The following is a 26,085-nucleotide window of genomic DNA, read 5'->3' on the forward strand; positions in this document are numbered from 1 at the left end:
TAGATTTGTGTTCTAGAATGTAGTATTGAATTAATTCGACTCCAAATGTGTGTTAATCTTGTAGTTAATTATCGGACTTCATGGTCGATATTTTAGGCTTTCAAAATTTGAAGTACTTTGCAGAAATTAATATTCAGAAAAACATAGCTGTTGGCATGTGGGGGAGGAGGGGAAGTAAATGGGCAGTGGCTTCTTACTTATCATCCCTGTTAGAGATTTCTGAAAATTTGAAACTGTGGTTCACTATATTCAAAGATATAGATGACTGATTTTTTGCTTTTTTCTTTCTACAGCTAGTTGATGTGGAAAAATGGGTATGTGCTTCTGTCTTTTATTTGCTTGATCAAAAAAATTCCATATTTGCCATTAATTCTTATGTCTGTTTTTGGTATCCTGTGTGTGTCATAACACTTGAACTTGCAGGGCTCAAAAGAGAGGCTATTACACCAGGCAGGGTCTGGTGATTTCTGAATCATTTTTCCATCAAAAATCACACACAGAAAGGATTTTTGTTATTTTTTCTTTTGTAATTATAACTTCTCTTGTAGTATTAAGCCCTATAAAATTCTGACTGTTGCCTTACAATTTTGAGCCTTGCTATCTAATGTTTTAACTCCATCCTGTAAAACCTTACTGTCTTTCCAATGCACACATTGTAATTTTGCAATGCATGGCAATAAGATAATTGTTAATACTGATAAATAATAGTGTCATTTTATGCAGCTCCAAATTCTGTGTGTGATGAATATTTTAAAATGGTGAACAGCTGCTACAGAATATATAAATATAAATGGTTTATAGATGTTATGGGAAAAATCTCTCAGCACAAATGTTTTATTTTGTGTTCCAGACATAAGTTCTTACTAAATGTAATGTATTGAACTATTTCAAGCCAGCAGGGTCAAACTTTCAAAAAGTGGCCTTCAACACTAGTGTGTAATCCATGCTTACAAAATGTGTTTCTCTGTCCCTTCTCCCCCTCTAATGGCTGGACCACATATGAGTTTGAATCTGATAAAGCCTTTGAGCTATAAGACTTGGATCTTTTAGTTCAGGCAGTTGAAGGTCATGCTTTTGATCAGATGTCCTAGGTCCTATCCCTGCTGCTGGTGCCCGAGCCAGGGCATCACAAGTGGCAGCCTGTATTAGGATTTGAGATGCAGGTCTCTGTGCAAACGTGATATAATTTCCATATTAAAAATCCATTTGCACAAATAGGTTTTTCCTGTGTAATTATCCTATGTAATTTCTATCATCTGCTCACCTAGGGGTGAAGGTGCTTATGCACATGCAAATGGAAAGAAGGTAGAGGCCTTTTTGAAAATTTGGCCCAGAAAGTCTAAAGACCTTCATGATTCATCAGTCCTTAATTTTATCTGCAAATAATCTGGAACATCTGTGGCATCCTGTTCCTGTATGTAAATGGGAAGAACAGCAGTTCTATAGTTACACTTTTTATTAAGGTTCCATTTATAGAGGACTAATACATATTTAATAGCTGGTTAATAAATATTAATTCAACAGTTATAGATTGTTACAGTCTAATTGTAAGTGTTTGCTTAATATAAGAGTAGCGGAACAATTTTTATGTGAGAGGATCTCAAATGCTTTATAAAGCATTAGTGAACTAAGTGTTGATAGGGAATGGAGTGTATTTTTAAACAGTGAGGGCCAAATGCTCCTCTCAGGTTAGCCCATGTGACTCCATTGTTTTTATTGGCATTGCATCAGTGTAATTGAGAGGTAACTTGGGCCATGACCAAAGTCATGTTCTTATTAGTTGATTGGAATCTCTTAGTGATGTCACAACTTTGCACCAACTTCCGGCATTGTTTTTCTGGCATAGTAGTAAATAGAAAAGCTTTTTTCAGCGTAAAATACATTTTGGGATTTGGGATAAATACATTGTTTGTAATATGCCACACCAGGATATACCGTATTAAGGTGTAGAAGCACCTGTCCTTGTCAGGGACAGATGAACGTATAGGCAAACGAGGCATGTGGCTCAGACACAAATTCTTGGGGGAATGGGGGGTGGCAACACGCATCATACTCACTGTGACTGGGTTAGCTATGGTATGGATCTATTGGGACTGGCAGCTCATCCTGCTGCTGCTCAGGGTGCTGCTCACTGTGACGGATGGGCAGCTGATCCTGTAGTTCTGCAATCCAGTGCACCAGGTCATAACACCACTCAGTCAGATTTGGCTTGGCTGCCCCTCCAGCATGGTGAGCACTGCCCTGAGCAGCAGCAGGATGAGAAGCTGGTTCCAGAAAATCTGCAGCCTGGCCATGGTGGGTGTACTTGCATGGCTGTTTGTTGTTAGCCATAAGAAAGTAGGGGCCTAGAACTCAGTGACAGGTTAATCTGGCCCTGGTCCTTGTGCTTTACAAAGCAGTTGAGATGTGAATTGGAAGCCTAATAATGCACATTCTGACACTGTTTACTGCTTAATCAAAATAATAATTTTGGTTTATTCTTGAAGATACTTATCCAATTATAAGAATAAGCCGGATATCCGAACATTCTCCGTATTTCTGCTTTGGAGAAAAGTTTAATTCAAGTTGCTAAGTCCTGTTTTTCATAACATCAGAAATCTTGGGCTGGATCCTAATTGTGCCAAGCATGTGTAGCTGGGATGGGAAAGATGACTCTAAGCTACCTTATATCTCCCAGGATACTGGGACTGAACTGACCCCTGGTGAAAGTTAGATTAGTCACAGTTCTTAACTCAGTGCACCCATGTCTTGACCATCTCTGCTAAAGCCCAGTTTGGAATGCTTCCTGTCTGGAGGGTGTGGAGTAGGTGGTATAAAGCCAGCTGTGCTAGCTTTAAATCATTGTGAAATTCCTCTAGCTTTTGGAAAATCCCCAACTTTAGGGTAATTTGAAGTGGCTTTTGCACTGCTGGAGGTTGCTAAGAGGACTTAACCAAGGCTGGGCATCTGGCCTTCAGTATGTTTTTTGGTACATATTCTTTGGATTAGAGCTTGGTAAATAACTGATTATTTTTTTTTGCTTGGTTCCAAAAAAATCTAAGGAAAACTTGTTTTCTCTATGTCTCCATGAGTATTGATTGTCATGCATAGTGGCAATTCATAATCTTTCATAATGACAATGAATAGTCATGGGGCTAGAATGAGAGAATTACTTTACAGCGTAGTGGTTAAGTAGTCACCTAGGATTTGGGAGATCTATGTTCAGATCCCTGCTCCACTGATCTGTTGATGCTATTCCACTTCACAAAAACAAGAGACCCATACTATAACCCACCAGTTTAGGGCACTCTCCTGCAATGTGAGCGACTCAAGTCCAAATCCCTTTTCCACATCAGGCAGAGGAGGGAATTGAACCTGGGTGAATGCTCTAACCACTGGGGTAAAAATTGTAAGGGATCAATTGCATCTGAATCCCAAAAAATGTTTTGGAGTTGAAACTATTTGGCCAATTCAACTGGAACTACGTTTTTTTGGCAAATAAATTATTTGTCCAAAAATTTTCACCCAGCTCTACATTGGATTAATTCAGTTAATATTAAAGGAACATAGCAACTTGAAAATTGCATAAGAAATGTGCAACTATTTTCTAGACAGTAGCAGAAAGCTGTTCAATATACTGAATACGTGATCATTGAGGCTGGATCCCTTGCCTCATTCCATATATCCATTCACAGACAGTTTCACAGGAAATTGAAATTCCATTCAGCTTCCTTATGCATGAACAAATCATATAGAATGCAGAGAGATAATTTACTTGTTCGAAAATTCCACTCTTTTTATTTATGCAGGTGTGCACCAGTAGATAGTTGTTGTTGTTGTAAAACATAAACCAGTGCACATGAGTGAATTTTTTTAAACTATTTCTGCTCTGCCAAATATGTATGATTTTATCGGATCGCTGAAAGTCATATCTGCAATCTAGAAACTGTGGGGCTGATCCAAAGCCCATGGAAGTCTTTCCATTGTCTTAAGTGGGCTTTTGATCAGAGAGAGGTTTTCAGTGGCCCTGATCAGAGAAACAGGAATATGCTTAAATGCTTTGCTGGATCAGGGTCTATGTAGCTGCAAAATGTTATCTTTCCATCACCATCCTCTGAGGCACTAAGAGCATCTCATAAAAAGTTCAGAAAGATTAGTAACACAAAAGCCTCTTTTTTCCCCATACTCCTTCATGTTTGAAAACAGCTCAACTATTTTTGGTGAAACTTTCAGGAAAAAAATAACTGAGAACAAGTGTACCAAATTTCAACTAAAAAGATGCACTTTTGAGAAAGTTAAAAGAAACTGGAAATGCCCTTTTCAGAATGGAAATGCTTGGGCTATCTTAATATAGGGGTTGCTATGCATTCCACCAGTAATAATGCGAATGAAAATGCAAGCTATCAAAAAAAAATTGAATGTGTAAATCCAGGGAATAGAGAGTCTAAAAGGATTTTTTTTGCATGATTTATCTTTCCTCTTAGAACATAAGAATGGTCATACTGGGTCAGATCAATGGTTCATCTAGCCCAGTATCCTGTCTTCCGACAGTGGCCAATGCTAGATGCTTCAGAGAGAATGAACAGAACAGGGCAATTTTTAGTGATTCAGGCCCTGTCATCCAGTCCCAGCTTTTGGCAGTTGGAGGTTTAGGGACACACAGACCATGGGATTGTGTCCCTGACAATCTTGGCTAATAGCCATTGATAGATCTATCCTCCATGAACTTATCTAATTTTTTTAACCCAGTTATACTTTTGGAGTTTACAAAAGACAGGCTTCTGTGTAATTGTGGACAGCAGATCAAGTGGTGGGGCCCCAAGACCTTGCCACCAATACAAGACAGCACTGCAGGGTCCAACTGCTTGAAAAATATCACTTTCATACTTGAATATGTAGGAACTTTATTTTCCTGGTATGTTTTCTTTAAGATGAAGGAAGTATAAATACTGACAGGAAAAGATGAAAGAAAATCATATATTCTTCTTCAAGTGATAGTCCCTATTTGGATTCCCAAGGTGGATGCACATGTGTGCCATGCACTGGAGTCAGAACACTTTTGTCGTAGTGTCCATTCACCCACATTTGTGTCATGCGTTGTCTGTGTGCTTACATCCAAGGCTGTAAGAGGCCGTACGGGTCAATGCTGCTCCAGTCCCCTCTTATTGCTGCATAGCCAGAGTCAGAACCCCTGTTCTTTGGTGTTCTTAGCTTGCTAAAAGAGCTGATTGCCTACTTTTTTCCCCTTGTATATAGGGTTTATAGTGGTATTAGTTGCATATAGTGTCTGATCGACTCAGCTAGTTAGGCTCCCCCATCGGACTTCTTCCCCCATCAGGGAGCTCCCCCCGCTCCCAGGGGTCAGTTGGATACAAAAACTGTACTTCGTGCCTGCGTTCCTTCTCTGTGAGTGACGAGGACCAATGGTGCCTTTTCTGCCTCGGCAAAGCCCACCTTGCTTCTGGCTGCACCATCTGCCAGTTGTTCCAACCCAGGACACAAGAAGCTAGAGAACTTCGCCTCCGGAGGTTTCTAGTGGAGTAGGCTATGCGCCCATGTGTGCAGTTAGATGTGGGACTGGTGGGTTTGTCAGAACGGCATCCATCGCTGCCAGTGAGTGCCCCTCTATCTTCCTAACAGGCCCTGGAGCCATCGGTATTGCCATAGCCTATGAAGCCACACTGTGAACATAAGAAGCAGTGACGTGAACATCAGGGCAGCTCCTCCATAGGGACCGCTCCACAGCACAGTGTTGCCTCCACAAGCCGAGCCAGGTTGGGTGAAAAGTCACGCACCAATCCAGCTGCTCCAACTCCCAAGCAGCCCTGGACCGAGCACAAGGCGAAGCACCGATGTGATCCGTCAGTGCTGCTGCCAGCCTTGCTCACCAGTCTGGTACTGCCATCACTGTCGACGCTGCCGGGCCCCTCTGGACTGTCGTGTGTGGTTCCCCATACGTCCGGTCACCTGGAATAGCTGATGCCTCCTGAGGAGCTTCTGCTCCCATACCCTGGTTCCCCACTGCTCTCCAATACCCCAGGCACCTCACTCCTGCCTTCTCCGGTGGATGAACTTCTCCTGCTCCTTGCTGACTGGCACCCTTCTTCCGCCCGCTTTGCACCACCAGCACTCTCAGCTCCTCCCCTGCCAGACCATCCTCAGAGTCAGAGTGCTTCTCAGAGCTGGATCCCTCCTTTCCCCCTACTCAGTGTTGCAGACCAGATCCCAGGCACCGACTGCGCTATCCATTGGCATCCGGCCCTACTGCTGAGCCATGGTTCCACTATCCCTGTGGCTTGCTGACACCGGTGATCTTTATGCTTCACCCTACTGGCCTCCCTAGGACCTGTATCGGGACCATGGGGTTCCGCCAGTGACATCTTACCGACCATCCCCTGTCCACACCATGCCCTCTTCAGTTTATGACAACCCTGGGGAAGACCTAGCGCAGCCAGTACCATTGGTGCTATCGGTCCCTACCATAGCCTTGTTGTCAACGGATGAGGCACTGATTCCACCCTTCCTCTCTCCTCCTTATAACCAGGAAAAATACTACAACCTGCTTCAGCAAGTAGTTGCGGCCATTGGCCTCATGGTATAATAGATCCAGGACCCACAAAACCAGCTCCTGGATATTCTGCCACTGCCGGGACCCTCCCAGATGGCCCTCCCTGTCTATGAGGCCATTCTGCAACTAGTGCCGTCGGTTTGGCATACACCAGCCGCCTGTAGCCCTATTCTTAAACATGCAGAAAGGTATTTTTGTCCCGTCTCAGGGCACACACTTCCTTTTCCCCCACTCACCCACTCCCCAAATCACTGATAGTTCATGCGGCGATCGAATGCACTTGCCAACAACACCTCAAGTCCACTCCTCCAGACAGGGCAGTAAAAAAGCTGGACCTTTTAGGCAGGAAAGTTTATTCTTCTGTGGGACTCCTGCTCTGTATCACCAACTATCAGGTCCTGTTGGTGAAATATGACTTTCTCACCTACTGCAAGCTTTCGGAGTTTCAGGCTCTTTTACCACCAGACAAGCAGTGAGACTTCCAGATGCTGCTGGACAAAGACAGATTGGTTGCCAAGCTGAGCCTCTAAGCAGCTGTGGATGTCGCTGACAATGCATCATGCTCTCTGGTGTATTCGGAGACTCCTGGCTCCAATCGTCTGGGTTCTCTAAGGAGGTCCAGACCACGCATGAGGACCTCCCCTTTTATAACCATAAACTTTTCAGTGATTAGACAGATGATTCCCTACCCTGACTGAAGGATTCTTGTGCCACGCTGTGGTTGCTCGGCATTTATACCCCATCTCATGGGCAGCAGAGGTCGTCCTTTTGCCTATGCCCCACACCCTCTATCCTCCCTACTTTCAAAGACAGCAGGAGCCATCCCACCATCACCAGTGTGCTCAGTGGTCTTGCTACTCCACCGCTACCACCTCCGCTCCATCAACCCTCCTGCAACATCAATCTAAGCAGCAGATTTGACTCCTCCATCGAGAACCGAGAAACTGTTCCTATCCCTTTCATGGGGCTCCAGGTCATCTTTGGGGGCTGTCTTGCCCTCTTTGCCCACAATTGGGGCATGAACACCATGGACCGCAGGGTGTTCCACATCATTCACCGGGGGTGCTCTATAGAATTCTTCTTTCCCCCCTCGCTGCCCTCTCCATGGTGGCTGTGGAGGTCCCTCCCATGGATTTCTCCTCCGAGAGGAAGCAGACATCCTTCTCTGGAAGGGTGCCATAGAACTAGTCCCCCTGTGTTACCAGGGCCATGGCTTTTATTCACCATATTTCCTTATTCTGAAAAAGGGAGGTGGCCGCTGTCTGATCCTGGACCTCTGGTTAGTCAACAGGTTCATACGAAAATTCACGTTCTGGATGGTCATGCTCCCCCTCGTAATCCCCTCCCTCTCCCAGGGAGCCTGGTTTGTGGCTCTCAATTTGAAAGATGCGTATTTCCACATCAACATTCACCCAGCTCACTGGAGATTTGTCTGTTTCAATGTTGGTGACACCCACTGTCGGTTTCTTGTGCTCCCCTTTGGTATCGCCACCGCTCCCTGGGTATTCACAAAAGTCTTCACCATCATTGCAGTCCACATGTGGTGCCTTGGCCACTCCGTGTTTCCCTACCTGGATGACTGGCTCCTAATTGTGATGACATGCAACCAACTCCTCTCAGCTGTCTGGGCCCTTTGGGCATTTGTATCAACAAGGAAAAATCAGTCCTCATACCTACTCAGTGGATCACCTTTATTGGGACCTACCTGGACACTCTCGTGATCTGGGCTTTCTCCCCGGTGGACTGATTTGCAACTCTCACTTCTTTCATTATGGACTTACACTGCAGTCTGCACACCTATGTCCATCAATGTCTTTCCATCCTTGGCCACATGGCAGCCTGCACCCCCATAATGCCCTATGCCTGCCTCCACATGCACTGTCTCCAACTATGGCTCAAGTTGATCTACAAACTGCAGACAGACCTTTTGGACAGGCCCGTCCTGCTCCCCCAGATTGTCCTGGCCTCCCTCAGGTGGTGTACCAACCTGTGCAAGGTCCTGGTCGGCACTCTGTTTACATCTCCCAGCCCCCATGCTAATTTCACCACAGACTCCTGCCTTACTGGTTGGGGTGCCCACCTGGATGGTCATACAGTCCAAGGCCTCTGGCACCAAGAGAGGCCAGGATGCACATTAATGTCCTGGAATTGAGAACTGCCTGTCTTGTCTGTCAGGCATTCCTCCCATTCATGTTACCCAACAACGTGGTAGCAGTTGTCTATATCAACAAGCAAGGTGGCTCCAGGTCTTCTTCTCTATGTGCAGAAGCTGTCCAACTCTTTTTCAAAATTGCTCAGCACCCGATAGCTCTGATTGAAAGCAATGGTAACATTTTAGCTCTTCAGAAAATTTGACCCTCATATGTCCAGGTGTGATTTTTTTTTTTTTAAATCCATGTGGATAATCCTCATCAAAATGTTTCCTTTACATAACCTTCAGAAAGCAAGAGATATTTTTCTTAAATGCTAAAATGCTGAAGAGTAGGTGCTTTATCCTGCACCCAGTGAAGTCAATGACAAAATTCCCTTTGACTTCAGTGGTGTACACTTGTGCCCTAAATATTTAAGGAAAAATCAAATTGATGAACCTTTTCTGCTGAAATCAAATACTAGCCTTTTTCTCTCCCTCAAATGAGTTCTGTTTGTTTCAGCCCACATGTACATTGGTGATAAGGCTATTCTTCATATTGGTATGCAAGTAAATCTTTTACAGTGAGAGAGGAACACATTTTAGATATTTTGTAAAACACTTACTTTCAAATCCCACATGGAGCTTGGTTAGGTAACAGAGAATCTGGATTGAGAGGAACAGAAAATGAGTTGAACAGAATAAAACAGAAGAGCTGGCCTCTAGGAAATACAGTTTGGAGATGAGCAGAAAAAAGAAACTGGGGGTGTTTCAGAGGTTAAAATGGCAGCGAGGAACTAAGCTTCAGCAAAGCATAGCAAAGGGTACAATACATCTGCAATATCATTTAAAAGTAATTAGTTGCATAGCTTAGGAGGCCTAATTACCACAGTTTCAAATGTTTTTAACAAGTCATCTGAGAATGTGAATGTTCTGTGAGAATTTTCTTGTGTGCACTGTATCACTGAGTACATCTATAGAAGTATAGATATTTTATGTTATTATGGGTAGAACCATGTTAAGAATGTTCCAGAACAAATACAAAGACATGGCCCTTTCCTTGAAGAACTTACATTCTTATTTTGGACATCACCTGAAATATATGGAGGACAAATGGAGGAAGAACAAGGGTCTCAGCTATGTCACCACATGGTCAGCCAATTTAGGCATATACACATCTTGATGACTTAAGTGAAAATTGAGAGAAGGATGGAAGAGAGAACCACATGAGGCTCAAATAAAGAGTTATACTAAAAGTTGTCTTTAATATGGAATTACTGTTTTACAGACCAGGGCCTAAAGGCATAATTTAATCCAGAACTGAAAGTCCTGCATAAAAAATAATTATTTTAAATTAATCTAAGAGTATTATGGATTATGTGATTTGATGAAGCTCTTTACTTTTGAGATTGTAGCTCAGTTCCATTTAAGGGAAATAAATGTGGTGATTGCCTAAATGCACTTCTCTCTCCAAGGCTGAATTGATGTGAGGTCTGAATTTTTGTATGCACCAGTAGAAATATCTTTCTAATATTCTATTATGAATCCTTTCCCCTTTACTATTCAACATCATGCTGTAGAACTGTTGTCCATGCATCACCAGTGGACTGCAGAAAACTCTGTTGCCATTGGATTGCCTATTTCTTTTTATTCCCAGCAGCTAAACCACAATAAAACCAAGCTAAAAATACACCAAAGACATTCCTAATATTAGGTTTTCATGTAAGCAATAACTATAGCTGTCAGAGGCATGTTACGATAAAGAATAAAAGGGGTATTGTAAGGAAACACTCTCTGTACTAAAATGTGGTCTAAACTATGAAAATGGCAACTACTTCAGTAGATAATATCAAATAATGTTTTACATTATATCGCCCCTTTCATCCATCAGGGGAACGCAGAGCACTTTGTAAACTACATACACAGGACTCACTTCACCTAGCACCAAAAAATCAGGCACAATGGGGGTAAAAATACTCCAGACAGCTGCAAAGCTGTGTGTTTGCTTCACAGAGGGGCAGCAGAAGCAGAAGAGTCTGTACACTTCCTATAATCCCCAGAGAGAAACTTGCATAGCATTTCCCTTACACTCTCTGTGGGAAGGTCAGTACTGTGTTAGGTCAGTGGCCAGTGGTTCAGTATGCTGCACCCATCTAGTGGGCCAAATCCATATTAGAGGGAGAATAAGGACCAACTCTCTGATTTGTGTTAGTTGTTGTTGTCCAGCAGCACAGACCGCCTGGTCAAATAAATTTGTTAGTTTCTAAGGTGCCACAAGTACTCCTTTTCTTTTTGTGAATACAGATGAACCTGGCTGCTACTCTGAAACCTGTCATTATGCAAGGCACTGAATTTAGCCATATGGAATGGAAATCTATCAACTTCATGAAAAAACTCGTACAGATACAGACAGACATCATCTTACTTTCCAAATGCAAACAGATGGACATCATACCAAAAGGACTGAAGGTAAAAAATCCATTACAATCTACATACCACACAGACTATGCTGACAGCTTGTGCCACACGCTCTCAAAGAAACTGCGGAACCACCTGATGAACATCCTCTACAGCAAACAGGGAAAGATTAAGGATGAGCTCTCAAAACTGGATACTCTCATAAAAAACCAACCTTCCACACAAACTTCCTCGTGGCTGGACTTTACAAAAACTAGACAAGCCATTTACAACACACACTTTGCCTCTCTACAAAAGAAAAACTATCTAAACTACTACATGCCACAAGGGGCCACAACAGTGGTTCCCTTAACCCACCCAGCAATATTGTTAATCTATCCAGCTATACTCTTAGCCTAGCAGAAGAATCTGTCCTATCTCGGGGCCTCTCCTTCTGCCCCTCCACCCCCATGAACATGATACAGTTCCGTGGTGACCTAAGATCCTATTTTCGACGTCTCCAACTCAAGCAATGTTTCCATCACACCTCTGAACAACATACCAACTCACAGAGACTTTCCTACCAAGACTACAAAAAGAAGGATTCTGGGTGGACTCCTCCTGAAGGTCGAAAGAACAGACTGGACATCTACATAGAGTGCTTCCATTGACGTGCACAGGCTGAAATTGTGGAAAAGCAGCATCACTTGCCCATTAACCTCAGCCGTGCAGAACACAATGCCATCCACAGCCTCAGAAACAACTCTGACATCATAATCAAACAGGCTGACAAAGGAGGTGCTGTTGTCATTATGAATATGAACAAGAGGCTGCTCGGCAGCTCTCCAACACCACTTTCTACAAGCCATTACCCTCTGATCCCACTGAGGGGTACCAAAAGAAACTACAGCATTTGCTCAAGAAACTCCCTGAAAAAGCACAAGAACAAATCCACACAGACACACCACTGGAACCCTGACCTGGGGTATTCTATCTGCTACCCAAAATCCATAAACCTGGAAATCCTGAACGCCCCATCATCTCAGGCATTGGCATCCTGACAGCAGGATTGTCTGGCTATGTAGACTCCCTCCTCAGGCTCTTCGCTACCAGCACTCCCAGCTATCTTCGAGACACCACTGACTTCCTGAGGAAACTACAATCAATTGGTGATCTTCCTGAAAACACCATCCTGGCCACTATGGATGTAAAGCCCTCTACACCAACATTCCACACAAAGATGGACTACAAGCCATCAGGAACAGTATCCCCGATAATGTCATGGCAAACCTGGTGGCTGAACTTTGTGACTTTGTCCTCACCCATAACTATTTCACATTTGGGGATAATGTATACCTTCAAATCAGCAGCACTGCTATGGTATCCGCATGGCCCCACAGTATGCCAACATTTTTATGGCTGACTTAGAACAACGCTTCCTCAGCTCTCGTCCCCTAATGCCCCTACTCTATTGCACTACATTGGTGACATCTTCATCATCTGGACCCATGGAAAAGAAGCCCTTGAGGAATTCCACCATGATTTCAACAATTTCCATCCCACCATCAACCTCAGCCTGGACCAGTCCATGCAAGAGATCCACTTCCTGGACACTATGGTGCTAATAAGCAATGGTCACATAAACACCACCCTATACCGGAAACCTACTGACCGTTATACTTACCTACATGCCTCCAGCTTCCATCCAGGAAACACCACACGATCCATTGTCTACAGCCAAGCTCTACGATACAACTGCATTTGCTCCAACCCCTCAGACAGCGACAAACACCTACAAGATTTCTATCAAGCATTCTTACAACTACAATACCCACCTGCTGAAGTGAAGAAACAGATTGACAGAGCCAGAAGAGTACCCAGAAGTTACCTACTACAGGACAGGCCCAACAAAGATAATAACAAAACACCACTAGCCATCACTTTCAGCCCCCAACTAAAACCTCTCCAACGCATCATCAAGGATCTACAGCCTATCCTGAAGGACGACCCATCACTCTCACAGATCTTGGGAGACAGGCCAGTCCTTGCTTACAGACAGCCCCCCAGCCTGAAGCAAATACTCATCAGCAACCACACACCACACAACAGAACCACTAACCTAGGAGCCTATCCTTGCAACAAAGCCTGTTGCCAACGGTGTCCACATATCTATTCAGAGGACACCATCATAGGGCCTAATCACATCAGCCACACTATCAGAGGCTTGTTCACCTGTACATCTACCAATGTGATATATGCCATCATGTGCCAGCGATGCCCCTCTGCCATTTACATTGGTCAAACTGGACAGTCTCTACGTAAAAGAATAAATGGACACAAATCAGACGTCAAGAATTATAACATTCAAAAACCAGTCGGAGAACACTTCAGTCTCTTTGATCACTCAATTACAGACCTAAAAGTTGCAATTCTTCAACAAAAAGACTTGAAAAACAGACTCCCAATGAGAGACTGCTGAATTGGAATTAATTTGCAAACTGGATACAGTTCACTTAGGCTTGAATAAAGACTGGGAGTGGATGGGTCATTACACAAAGTAAAACTATTTCCCATGTTTATTTCCCCTCTCCCCCCCCAACTGTTCCTCAGATGTTCTTGTCAACTGCTGGAAATGGCCCACCTTGATTATCACTACAAAAGGTTTCTCACCCCTCCCCCCCCGCTCTCCTGCTGGTAATAGCTCACCTTAAGTGATCACTCTCATTACAGTGTGTATGGTAACACCCATTGTTTCATGTTCTCTAGATATATAAATCTCCCCACTGTATTTTCCACTGAATGCTTCCGATGAAGTGAGCTATAGCTCACGAAAGCTTATGCTCAAATAAATTGGTTAGTCTCTAAGGTGCCACAAGTACTCCTTTTCTTTTTGTGAATACAGACTAACACGGCTGCTACTCTGAAACCTGTACTTAGGCTTTGATTCTCTTCCCAGGATTTGGCCCCAAGAGATTAAATACCATTTGCGGTTGAATGTAGGGAATTCAGGCTGGCAGATTGGGATTATCCAAACTGGAATCAGGTTAGGATACTTCATCTCTTTCAAGTGGTCAGGACCTTAGTATGATATTGTATCTGGAAAAACATCCTTCTTCTACCAAGCAGCACATCTATGGAAATCCATATGTGCAAAACTTCAGAGAAAAAACAAAACGTGTTAAATGTTCAAAATATTTTAATTTGTATTGAGAACTACAGTTCAATGCCTTATGAGTCGGTCTCAATGTAAAGATGAATAAAAAAAGAATTGTGTAGCACCATTGGATAGAGGGAGGCATTTGAACAATGATCTGTTTTTTTATAGACCAATAGATTGTATTATAAATTACAGTCACAACTATAGCCATCTTCTTAGTAAACTGGTTACTAGATGAAATACCAGTTGAGTGTGTTCTAAACTATAACACCTCGTGATGAACTCTAATGATGAATCTAGGGGGAAAATACTGGCTTCATTGAAGTCAATGGTAAACTCCCATTGACTTCAGTGGGGCTGGGTTTTCACCTAAAGTCTTTAATACTCATTGTAGAAATATCTCAGAACTCAAAGTATCATCAGAACTGAATCTGTCTTCTGGTCCATGCCTCTAAATATTAGGAGAACCTACAATGCATCCTGAAATTTCAGAATGTAATAAAATATTATTTTGTGCCTTATTGGCTAAAATGCAGGGTGACCAGATGTCCCATTTTTAAAGGGACAGTTCCATTTTTGGGGACTTTTTCTTATATAGGCACCTGTTACTCCCCACCCCTGTCCCTTTTTTTCACAGTTGTTTCTGGTAACCCTACTAAAATGAAAATCAATAACTTCTCAGACCTTTAATGCCTGTAATATAGAGCTTATTGTTGTGGCATCCTTAAAATTGATTTTGTATGTACTGTTTGTTATTGTAATGGACTTGGAAACATATAGTCATTTTTCATAGGTTTATGTGACTAAACATGTTTGGGCAAACTATGATCTCAATTACACTATTGCAACTTCACTGACAGGCCAGTGGAGTTGCATGTAACTTAGAAAAAACTTTTCCCTACTGTTAATTCTCTTCTTTCGTTTTGCTTTTTAGTTATGGGTGATGTTATTTTACTCATTGTTTTAATATCTGTTCCCCTGTTAGATTTCATGCCTTTATAAATCTATATTATGTATTTTTTAAAACTTCAATATAATCCTGTCTTTAAGCAATATCTCTCAAGGTCAGTATTCAAGTCCTTGTTTAGGATGGCATTAAGATATCTCATAGTATAACTCTGTGTAGTTAATTTCCAAAGATAAATTCAGGATTATTTTTCCTAGCCAAGAGCCCTGTGTTTACCTCCACTGTGAGGCATGGAGAGGGACAAATATAATGGAGCAGAAGAGTGTCCCCACTTCTAGCTTCCCGCCCCTGAGCTCAGAATACACGGAGTAGTGCCTCCAACGTATGCCCCCCCCCACCCGCCACATTCCTGGGAGTCCATCAAAGCCATCTGCTGATATTTCAGTAGCGTGGGAGCTCTGTGTCTCAGTGTAGGGAGATGTTGCGATAGCTGTGGAACTGTTATACATTGCACGCTTCCCTTTCTGAATGGCAGATTTTTTTTCAGCGGTGTTTTAATCCTGTTGAAAGTCAGCATTCTCCTTTTGCAGTGAATGAGAGATAGGAGATGTAGTTTGAAGACACTTTTTTTTTTTAAAAGAACCTTCTCTCACCAGGTAGTGGCAGATGTATCTAGAATGCTCTAGTTCTGTTCAATAAGTAGTGGTACCAATTTGTGGGGTGTGTCCGGAGGTTCCCCCTAAGGCTTGCACTGTACAGCTGTGCCCCTTACAAGCAGGCACTGTGTGCAGATAGGTGCCTGCCATGCAGAGTTGCCCCTCCAGTACTACTGATTGGGGGAAAGCTCTTGAGGGCTATCCTCCCTCTGGTTATTTCTGGTGCACATGGCGTGTAGTAGTGTGTGTGGCCAGTGGGGCTGTCTTTAGAAAAGGCACAGAAGTGATCCTAGGGATTATAAACTAATAAACCTTACTTCAGTACCATGCAAACTGGCTGAAACAATAACTAGAGTTATACAATACCCAGACAAACATGATATGATAGAGACAAAAGAGTACAGCTTCTATCAAGAAAAATTGTCTCTATAATCTTCTAGAATTCCTTGATCATGTCAACAAAGGTGAACCAAGTGGTAAATTTAATTTGGGTTTTAAAAAAAAAAGAGAAAGAAAAAAGACCATAACAACCAACCTTTGATAAAGGCATTCTCAAGAGTCTTTTAAGGAATCTCTAAGGAGTCCTGGGATAAGAAATAAAGGTACTGTAAATGATTGGAAACTGGCTAAGAGACAGAAAACAAGGTTCTGTACTTGGACTGACGTTTAATATATTTGTTAATTACCTAAAGAAGGGTCTGAGCAAGGATAGCACAACATTTGTGGATAACAGTTACGTAGGTGAGTGACAAGCAGAGAACTGAGGTTCTTGAGGGACTTAGTAGGAAAGGGCAACATGATGGCAGATGAAATTAAATGTTGACAAAGCTAGGTAAAGCACACTGGGAGGAATAATTTGAACTAGTTTTACCTCTTACTGGGTGATGGTGTAGCCATGTTGGTCCCAGGTTACTAGAGAGACAAGTGGGGTGAGATAATCTTTTATTGGACCAAATTCTGTTGGTGACAGAGACAAGCTGTCAAGCTACACAGAGCTCTTCTTCGGGTCTGGAAAAATGACTCAGAGTATCACAGCTAAGTACAAGATGGAACAATAGTTTAGCATAAGTAATTACCACGTATTCTAACTATGTAGAACTAGAAGAATTCTTCCGCCAACTTAATTCATATATGAGTTATTTGAAAACTATATTATGCATTTCCATAATTCTTTGGCATCATAGTACATATGGCATTTGGAGTTATTCTTTAGAGTTAATATGCAAGAAATATCAGTAGCAATTATGTTTTCTTAGTTTACTATGTACATGCTATTTATAACATGGTCACTGCTATCAGTTGTGTTGCTGTCTGGATCACTGCATTTTGAATGTGGAAACCTGCAGTGAAGTTAGAAGGCATTTGCAGAGCACATTATTAAAATATTTCAACTGTGACCCCTGTGTTCACTGCACTCCATTTTAATTTATACAATAAAAACTATTTAGTCTGATGTATGCTTTAATATGAGACTAAAATTGAGGAAATTATTGTACAGAATTTATGAAGAATTGTTTTGAGCAGATGTGCTTTCTAGCATATACTGTAATTGTATAGTAATTGTTGTGGTAAATTCTGCTTTTAAATATTATTTTACTTCAGTGCATCTTGTTGACTATTTTAAGGAAAACACAACACATTTTTAAGTGACTGAGAGCAAATATTCATTTTATGTTTTCTCTTTTGCTCCCCCGGCCCCATGGCTCTGCAGAAATTTATGATGAAGGTAAGCAAGCTAAAAAATTAGTATTGTACTTTGTATGACTTTTGACTATTCCATTTAATTAATTATTTATCTCTTATTTTTTAAAGTAAATATCAAACTTTCACCAGATTTTTACTTCTTGGACTTCTGAAAGCTTTGGATTTAGAAACCACACTAACTTAGTTTAAGGCTTTTTTAATGATCATGGATGGGCGGAGGTAGGCACTCTGGACTGTGTAGGGCAATAATATTTGAAGGCATAACTTTAACAGTGGCAGATAAACTTTTTCTTAAGAACTGTTTTAAAATATTTAAAGCAATTCTCTAAAGAGGTGAAAAACTTTCCCAACCTTTGCTAAACTGTATTTTAATGATTTTGAAAAGATAACATTTGATACATATTTAATAGCTTTTATATATTTGTTGTCTCTATTCTTTCTTTGTATCACCTCTTTTTATGGTTGGCCAATTTCTGCGATTTCCAATTAGTTGTTACGCAGTCAATGGGATTGGCGTCATACAGGGTTTGGCACATAATAATACATCTTGTGGCAATAAACAGATAAATGTCCCAGTAAAAAAAATAATGGAACATATTGAAAACAGGTGCAACGCATTCTGCTTCTGCTGTATCTGGAATGCTGCCATGATGGTTTAATACATCAGCTGGGATGGCTGAGCTCTTCTATGGCAATGGCATCTCCACCCCCAAGTCATCTGAATAAACACATTCCTGGATATGGTGCCCTAATTCTGGAAACTCTTTTACTTAGGGCATAAGGAAGTGCTAGGTAAATTTCAAAAGGTTTTGAAAAGTTCACATGAACCCTGAAAGGTTTAGTTTTTATTCAGTGATTTATCCAAAATGTGGTGTTTGTCTATTTTCTGCCCTTTCCTCTAAATAGTAATCTCTTTCTCCAATGTATCTGACTACCAATGTATTTATTGGTTTATATTCTCTGAAAGAAGTGAAATTCTTTTAAACTGAATAAAGGTAGAATAATTCAATATGTTGTAAACCCACAACCTGGGTTTGGGATTACAGCACGCAACCTTCCATTCCTGTATCTGCTGCTCTAGCCTATGGGCTGGAATAATGTCTCCACCCTGTATCTGTATAATTACTGATGCTTTCTCATGGTACACCTCTTGCTTGCCCCATTATCACCATCCAAATTGTCACTGTAGAACCAGAACTGCCATTAGTGCCTTTGAAAATCTCCTCCTTTTAGACTGATTCTCTAAATCTATAGGTGGAGCATAGATAAGCTAAGCATGGAAAGCTTCCCCCCATGAATATTTTTTTTGTGTTTGTTGTTTTTATTAATAGCCTCCATTCTCTCTGTAACATGAAATAGTACTTTTATAGTCTCTATTTGTATTATTTTGCTAATGAGCTGAACGTTCTGAGTCTGAATGGAGTAAAACTGGGCAAATCAGTGACCTGAAGGTTAAAGAGCAAGATCCCACCAAACTTGGATTTACAAGAATTGTGTAATGTTGTCATTGCAGTAGCTCTTACAGCATTAAAGTGTCCTCCATTCACCTCTCTGTATGGAGAAAAAGGAATTAAAGCAACTACAACTACAATTCCTACAATAAAATCATATATATTTGGTGGAATGACTAGCTTTACCCAGCATCAACACTTGACAGGTATCAAGAACTTGACATTAAAAAAAGAGTAGTCAACAATGTTCTTGTGCGTAATTCCCTATTTACTGTATTTGTCATGTGGCAGTTTTTAAGCCCATTTTAGCATTTTAAGCCTATGATAGTAATAAATTATCTGCAGCCTTGAGGGCCCAATTTGCTCTGGGAAATAATGCAGTGCCTCAGGTTTTTATGCGAGGAATACTACATTTTAATACAACATCAATACATATTGTTTTAAAGATTACAAGCATTGGATTAAAAACATTAGAGTAGTTGCCATTAAAAAAAAATCGACATTTGGAACAGTTACCACTGTATCTTGTAGTCTTTGCTTTAGAAGACATTGCTGAAGAAATCAAAGGAAGGTATTACCACTCTCTCTGTATTTAATAACTGCTCTTACTGAAAATAAAAGTTTACGTGTTATACAGTGGTCAGCCAAACATCGGTAGCATTTTTGTTTTTTTCCATATTTCGTGTAGATCATGGGGCCCATATTTTAGAAGGTTCTAATATGGAACAGTTGATTATTATTTTAATCAACTTTAACTCCTGTTAGAGCTTCACAACAATTTTTCCTTACAATTCCAATCATTGCACTTACATTTACCATAATTCCCTTCTCATGAGGTACCCATCATAAAATTAGTTTTTGCAGCTGCAAAAAAGCTGTTAACTTGTTCTTAAAAACTCAGAGTCTTTTTAGTGAATAATTCTTCATTACAATGCACTTTAGCTCTTGCTTTCTTTTCACACATTCAGCAGTTGTGGGATGTTGTTAATTGCTGGCTTTGGTGACTGGAACTGCTTAAATTTTTATATATTAAAGGAGATGCAATTAGGACTTCTGTTCAGTTATTCAAGCATTACAGTTCTGTGGTCATGCTCCAAAGAGTATCAGAAGTTACTGCGATTTATTCTACATAGAAAATTGCACTGATATCTTCATTTGGGTAAGAGCAGTCATACATTTACACATGCCTGTCTCCCACCAGTAGATCCATGAGTTAACTTCATATAGTTCTTCCTCTTTTTTTTTTGTTTTTGTTTTTTACTGGCACAGTTCTACATCACTAGTTAAATTGAGGTAGTGGCAATATGGTCTTGTACTTACACTGATGTAGTAACACCGGAGCAAGAAGTCCTCCCATTCCTATCCAACACCACACCACTCAATGAAGAATTGACCTGTGTGGAACCAGGAACTCCTCAATGGCATCAATACTCCGGTTATCCTCTGGCAAGTCTATCTGCCTTTGGAATCATCACCTGTATAAAAGGATTGGCTTTCCTATCTAACAATGGATATGAGATACAGATGACACTAAACTGGGAGGAGTAGTAGATACTCCTGAGGGTAGGAATAGGATACAGAGGGACTTAGACAAATTAGAGGATTGGGCCGAAAGAAATCTGATGAGGTTCAACAAGGACAAGTGCAGAGTCCTACACTTAGGATGAAAGAATCCCATGCACTGCTACAGACTAGGGACCGAGTGGCTAGGCAGCAGTTCTGCGGAAAAGGACCTAGGGGTTACAGTGGACGAGAAGCTGGCTATGAGTCAACAGTGTGCCCTTGTTGCCAAGAAGGCTAACAACATTTTTGGATGTATAAGTAGAAGCATTGCCTGCAGATTGAGGGACGTGATCATTCCCCTCTATTCAGCATTGGTGAGGCTTCATCTGGAGTATTGTGTCCAGTTTTGGGCCCCACACTACAAGAAGGATGTGGAAAAATTGGAAAGAGTCCAGTGGAGGGCAACAAAAATGATTAGGGGGCTGGAGCACATGGCTTATGAGGAGAGGCTGAGGGAACTGGGCCTATTTTGTCTGCAGAAGAGAAGAATGAGGGGGGATTTGATAGCTGCTTTGAACTACCTGAAAGGGGGTTCCAAAGAGGATGGATCTAGACTGTTCTCAGTGGTAGCAGATGACAGAACAAGGAGTAATGGTCTCAAGTTGCAGTGGGGGAGGTTTAGGTTGGATATTAGGAAAAACTTTTTCACTAAGAGGGTGGTGAAGCACTGGAATGGGTTACCTATGGAGGTAAGCCCCGGCTGGGATGATTTAATTGGGGATTGGTCCTGCTTTGAGCAGGACTAGATGACCTCCTGTGGTCCCTTCTAACCCTGTTATTCTATGATTCTATGAGAACTGCATTCCTCTGTCCGTCATCCACATGCGCAGTGAAGAGTTTGGACTGGGGCAGACAACAGATGCCTTCTAGGATACAATGGAGGAGGTTATGTGTGTTTGATCTCTACTCCTTCAATTCCCTTAGATGCCAGTCATATTGTGCACTATGGTGTGAAACTTCCCATCTAGCAGTGAGCCTGCAGGCAGTTCAGGGGTCCGGGGAATAAGAACACCATTCTATACTACACTAGACTTACATCGGTTCAGTGTGCTGCTATGTGGGACACAGGTGTTGCAGCATGCACTGGTGTAAGCCTAACTGTGGGAATGCTTTCCACCAAAATATCTGTATTGATTTCACTGAAGTGATGGAATTTATATCAGTGCAACTTCTATATATAGGCAAGGCTATGGAGTAGAAAAAACACAGGTGTGACATCCTTAAAGTACCAACCATCCAATCATCATGTGGCTTTGGACAATTAGTGTCTCCAGCTAGGTTTTTATATATAATAATTAAGACTTTGTGTTTGTGAGAGAAACCATGACTTGGGGTTTATTGTAATAAGAATTCACAGTCTTTGATGTCCCAAACAACACGTTTACTGAGTGAGAATCTTCCATGAATTTTTACAAATGTACCTGTATATATGCCCAGTTTATTTTATTGAAAATAAAGGATACTCTGACAAAAGCCAAAAACTTGATATTAAGTACATGCCATGATCCATGGATCGTCCTTAAAAACACTAAAATTATTACTTTTGAGTTGTATGTCCTTACAAACTGTCTGCCTTCATGATAGAATGTTTGATTGTGGTAGGTAAAACTTAGGAGAAGCAAAACTGTTATTTGAGGAAAAATTGAGAGTTGTCACCATGGCAATTCAGTGAGATTGAGCTTCAGCATTGCTATCAAACTGCCAGTGAGATAATGGCGTCTTGTTGCTGCCAATTCATTTTTTAGCTGGGTACAGTACACTTTTTTTAATCTGAAGCTCCAGTCAATTAAGAGCTCACTCCACCTTGATGGAAGAGAAATTGGAAATGCTGTGGATGAGAAAATAAAAACTTGGGCTTTCAAATGGGAGTACTCTTACATCAAAGTCTAACATTGGTTACATCTTTATATAAAACCATTGTAGCTATAGACTTAAAACATATTTACATGTGGATGATACGTAATGTACAGGAAGCTGTGAAAATAAATGTGCACTGTAATGAAGTCCACTCTATTAAAAAGTGACTCGTGCTGTAACAAAAATTATTAGTTTTTGTTGGCAGGCAGTGAGTATTCTGATTATATATAAAACAAAACATCTCAGTGTTGTAAAAAATTGCTTACCTGCAGTGTCTTTGTGTTAACATTGATTTTATTACTTGCCTAGTTTCATTTTCATCAAGACAATGTGCACTCATGTTGGCATTTTCAAGAGTATCATTCCCAGTTTTGGATGTCCAACTTGAAATGCCTTGGGCCTGATTTCTGAACGTTCTGACCCTTCACAGATCCTGTTGACTTTCAACAAGTGGTTTCTCAGGATGGGCATGAAAAATTGGGCAATTTTGAGCATTTTGGCTTTAATGTCCTGTCAGACAATGCAAGCTGTCTGATATCACTTGGACACCGGGAGGCAAACATCTGCGAATTTGGACATCCCTGAATGCAGTCGAAGAAGTGTGATGATAGTGCTTGGGAAATGGGGGACAATATTTCAGGAATCTGGGCTGGAAGGGGCTTGACAGGACCTGTTGATTTGTGGCTACACAGATGCACTGGCCATTCCCATATGGAAGGTAACACAACACACATCAAAGTTACATCACTCCTGAGGCCTGAAGAGTGGCTTCACTTCCATTTTCAGCCTAAGGGGAAAGATTTTTATCTCCCCGAAGACCTCTACAAAGAACATCTGTACTGAGTTTTATGGCTGGATGCAAAATCCATAATTTGCCCATATCAGTCAGATAAGAACATGTGATATGAAATGACAGTTTAATTCAGGAATCACTTGTCCAAGTCTTTTCTGAAAAGTCTCCAACTGAAGTAATATATTCTGATTAAAATTTCACTATGGTAAGAAGCAGCAAAGGTTTCGTGACTGGATTACACAGCTAAAGAGAACACATTGGCAATATTAACTACTGTCAAATCATCGAACTTCATCTGTATCAAAAAATTAATTTAACTAGCAGGGGGCAGATACCTTTGTGGTTTGAGGGTGTTGAATGGAAATAAAAGGAAATGTTACCTGGAAACCAATTATGTTTGGTAAAAGGGTCTAATTTTAATCTAACCTGCCCATCAACCACTTTTCTTTATCTGTACAGACTGCACAAGGTGGTGGTCATCGAACGCTTCTCTATGGACATGCAATATTGCTGCGCCATTCCTACAGTGGCATGGTATGTATGAATTTTACCTTGATGTGTAGATGTTGATGCCAGTGTTGGTATCTATTTTCTGTCAGTATATGGTAGCTACAAGTGATAACACTCAATCTATTGCCATTTAAAATTATCCTGTGAATTATTCACACAAGAGAAGTGTTTCTCCCACTGAACATATGGAGACAAAATGGTTTAGGAGACTGGTCTTTAGGAGAAAGAGTCTTTCAATTGTAGATTCTCTTTTGAAATCCAGCCCATGTTGATACAGACCAAAATAATTAATATCTGATCCCTGTCTGTTGACCTATGTTAAATGGGTTCATGATTTCTCATTTCCTTTCCCAATGGGATAGTTGTTCACATTACATAACCTACAGTATTGCCACAACTGCCATCTGGTTGACAATTTGAACACAGGCCAGAGATTGAATGGACAAGGAGACAGAACCTTGCATATATTTCAGACAGAAATCTTGCCATTTTCAATCCCTTTCTGGAGCTTCCAGGTTCAAAGCTTCCTAAAAGACCCATCAAAATCTTAGAAATTAGACTCCAGTGGAAATCATTCTGCTCTTGCCAGCATTGCTCTCCCTGTTTTTCACTGAAAAGCTGACATAGACGAAGACTGACGACATTATTTCAGAACATTAATCTTAGCTCAAGTGCTGTTCTCATTAACAGGCAGTTAAAATCCTGGTGCTTTAAAATAGAGTGGTTAGGATTGTTCAAGAAGTGATATAAAGTTCTGTAATAGCTGGCTGATGGCTTGTAACAGAATAAGAATCAGGCACGAGAAAAACTACTGATACATGTTATTTTTTTCCGGTAGTATCTCTGCTGCCTCTCCACCTCACGGTCTTCGATGGATAAATTGGCATTTGATGTGGGATTGCAAGAAGACACAACAGGTGAAATTATCTCTTAAGGAACCCCATGCCACTGAGGATTCCTTTTGTTTAATCATTAGATTAAATTAATATAAATGCAAACTACTTTAAAAAGGTGTGATTACAAAGTTAAAGGTGCAGAAGTTAAGATTCTTACAACGTTACCATGGCCATATTCCACATATGCAATATTTTATATTCCATTTTTTTCATACTGAATATGTAGTTTAATGTGTCTTTTTAGGCTATAAAATGCATGCCATAGGATATTAAGGATATGGCACATGCCCAAGTTATTGTTGCGGTAAAATCCTTGTGCATTTTTTTATTTTAATTCTACATCATTAATGTTGCAGTAATGTAGGTGGTTTGGCTTTTCCTTGATTCTTTCTTTCTTTTTCTTTTTTTCTTTTTTTTTTTTTTAATATTAAAGAGGGAGAGAGAGAAATCACCTCTGCTTACTAAAGTTAGGTGAGGGGTACAGATGAGTTTTCTCCTTTGCTGCTGCTGTTGACTGGAGACAATTTCCTACAAGGCTCACAGGGCTACAAAATTGTTTAATTAGTAAGATTTTATAATATATATTTGAAAAGGAACAATTTTTTTCCAAAAGCTGAAATATTAACTACTGTCAAAAATAACGGGCTTCATTATGGAAACTAATTTGCAAACAAATTAACAAATACTCTTGTTATGAGTGAAAGCTTCATGTACAGTGCCTTCTAGTGGAGTTAGAACAAAGAATTGACTATAGTCGTAGTAAAAGTAAACATTGTTAAATTAGCAGGTTAATTTTTGATAATCTCTTTTGCGTCCTCATTGGTGGATTTCCCCTCAATATCTGTGCCCTCGTTCTCAGAGGAGAATTTCTTTTTCCCCATCCTTACTCAAAACCTTGTGACATAGTGACCAGGAAAGTCTCTTAGTGAAAGAAGACTGGTTTGCATTTTCTAAAGAGTTTAGAATTTAGTCCTATCTTGTCATCACAGATCATGACCAGACCGTTATTCCAACACATGTGAGTTGTTCCTACACTCTGTTGGCTGAGCACGTATCCTCTTCAATATTCCCATCTCTGCTAGGGAAGGATATAAGCCTCTGAGCCATAACTGATTTTTTTTTATGGGTAATGCAGGAGCGATAACTCAAGGACAGCTTGTTCTGTCCTTAGCCAGTCAAAACTCCCATTGACTTTGGGTAGGCCAGCACTGCATCAGGGAGTGAGCCTCTGAGCCTGGGTCCACAGACTTGTGCTCGTGGGGCTAGTGCTCTATAACTAGCTGTGTAGACGGTGCTTTGATATTGAGACTTGGGTTGAAGCTTGGACTCTCAGGCCTGGGGGTGGGGATGGGAAAGGTGGATGGGGGGGTGTGTTGCCCAAGTGAGTAAAAGCGAGGTCAGGACATCAGGGCTCAGACCTTTTGAATCATTAAAAATAAACCCTTTGAACTTGTATTTAGGTTAAGAAATACGTTCAAATATAACAGGTTTTAATATCTCTATAACTCAGTCTCCTAGG

At 41.0% G+C, this 26,085-nt stretch overlaps 1 protein-coding gene across 1 annotated transcript in view; it reads left to right on the forward strand.

The window, feature by feature from the left end:
• Positions 1–26,085, forward strand: part of RYR2 (ryanodine receptor 2) — a 717,900-nt gene that overhangs the window by 235,870 nt on the left and 455,945 nt on the right. Inside the window, exons 4-7 of the mRNA XM_084622892.1 lie at positions 294–314; positions 17,504–17,518; positions 23,620–23,694; positions 24,509–24,587. Of these exons, the coding sequence (XP_084479018.1) occupies positions 294–314; positions 17,504–17,518; positions 23,620–23,694; positions 24,509–24,587 (190 nt within the window). The remainder of the gene's footprint in view (positions 1–293; positions 315–17,503; positions 17,519–23,619; positions 23,695–24,508; positions 24,588–26,085) is intronic.

The sequence above is a fragment of the Lepidochelys olivacea genome (assembly GCF_965140295.1).
Source record: "Lepidochelys olivacea isolate rLepOli2 genome assembly, chromosome: 3".
NCBI lineage: Eukaryota > Metazoa > Chordata > Testudines > Cheloniidae > Lepidochelys > Lepidochelys olivacea.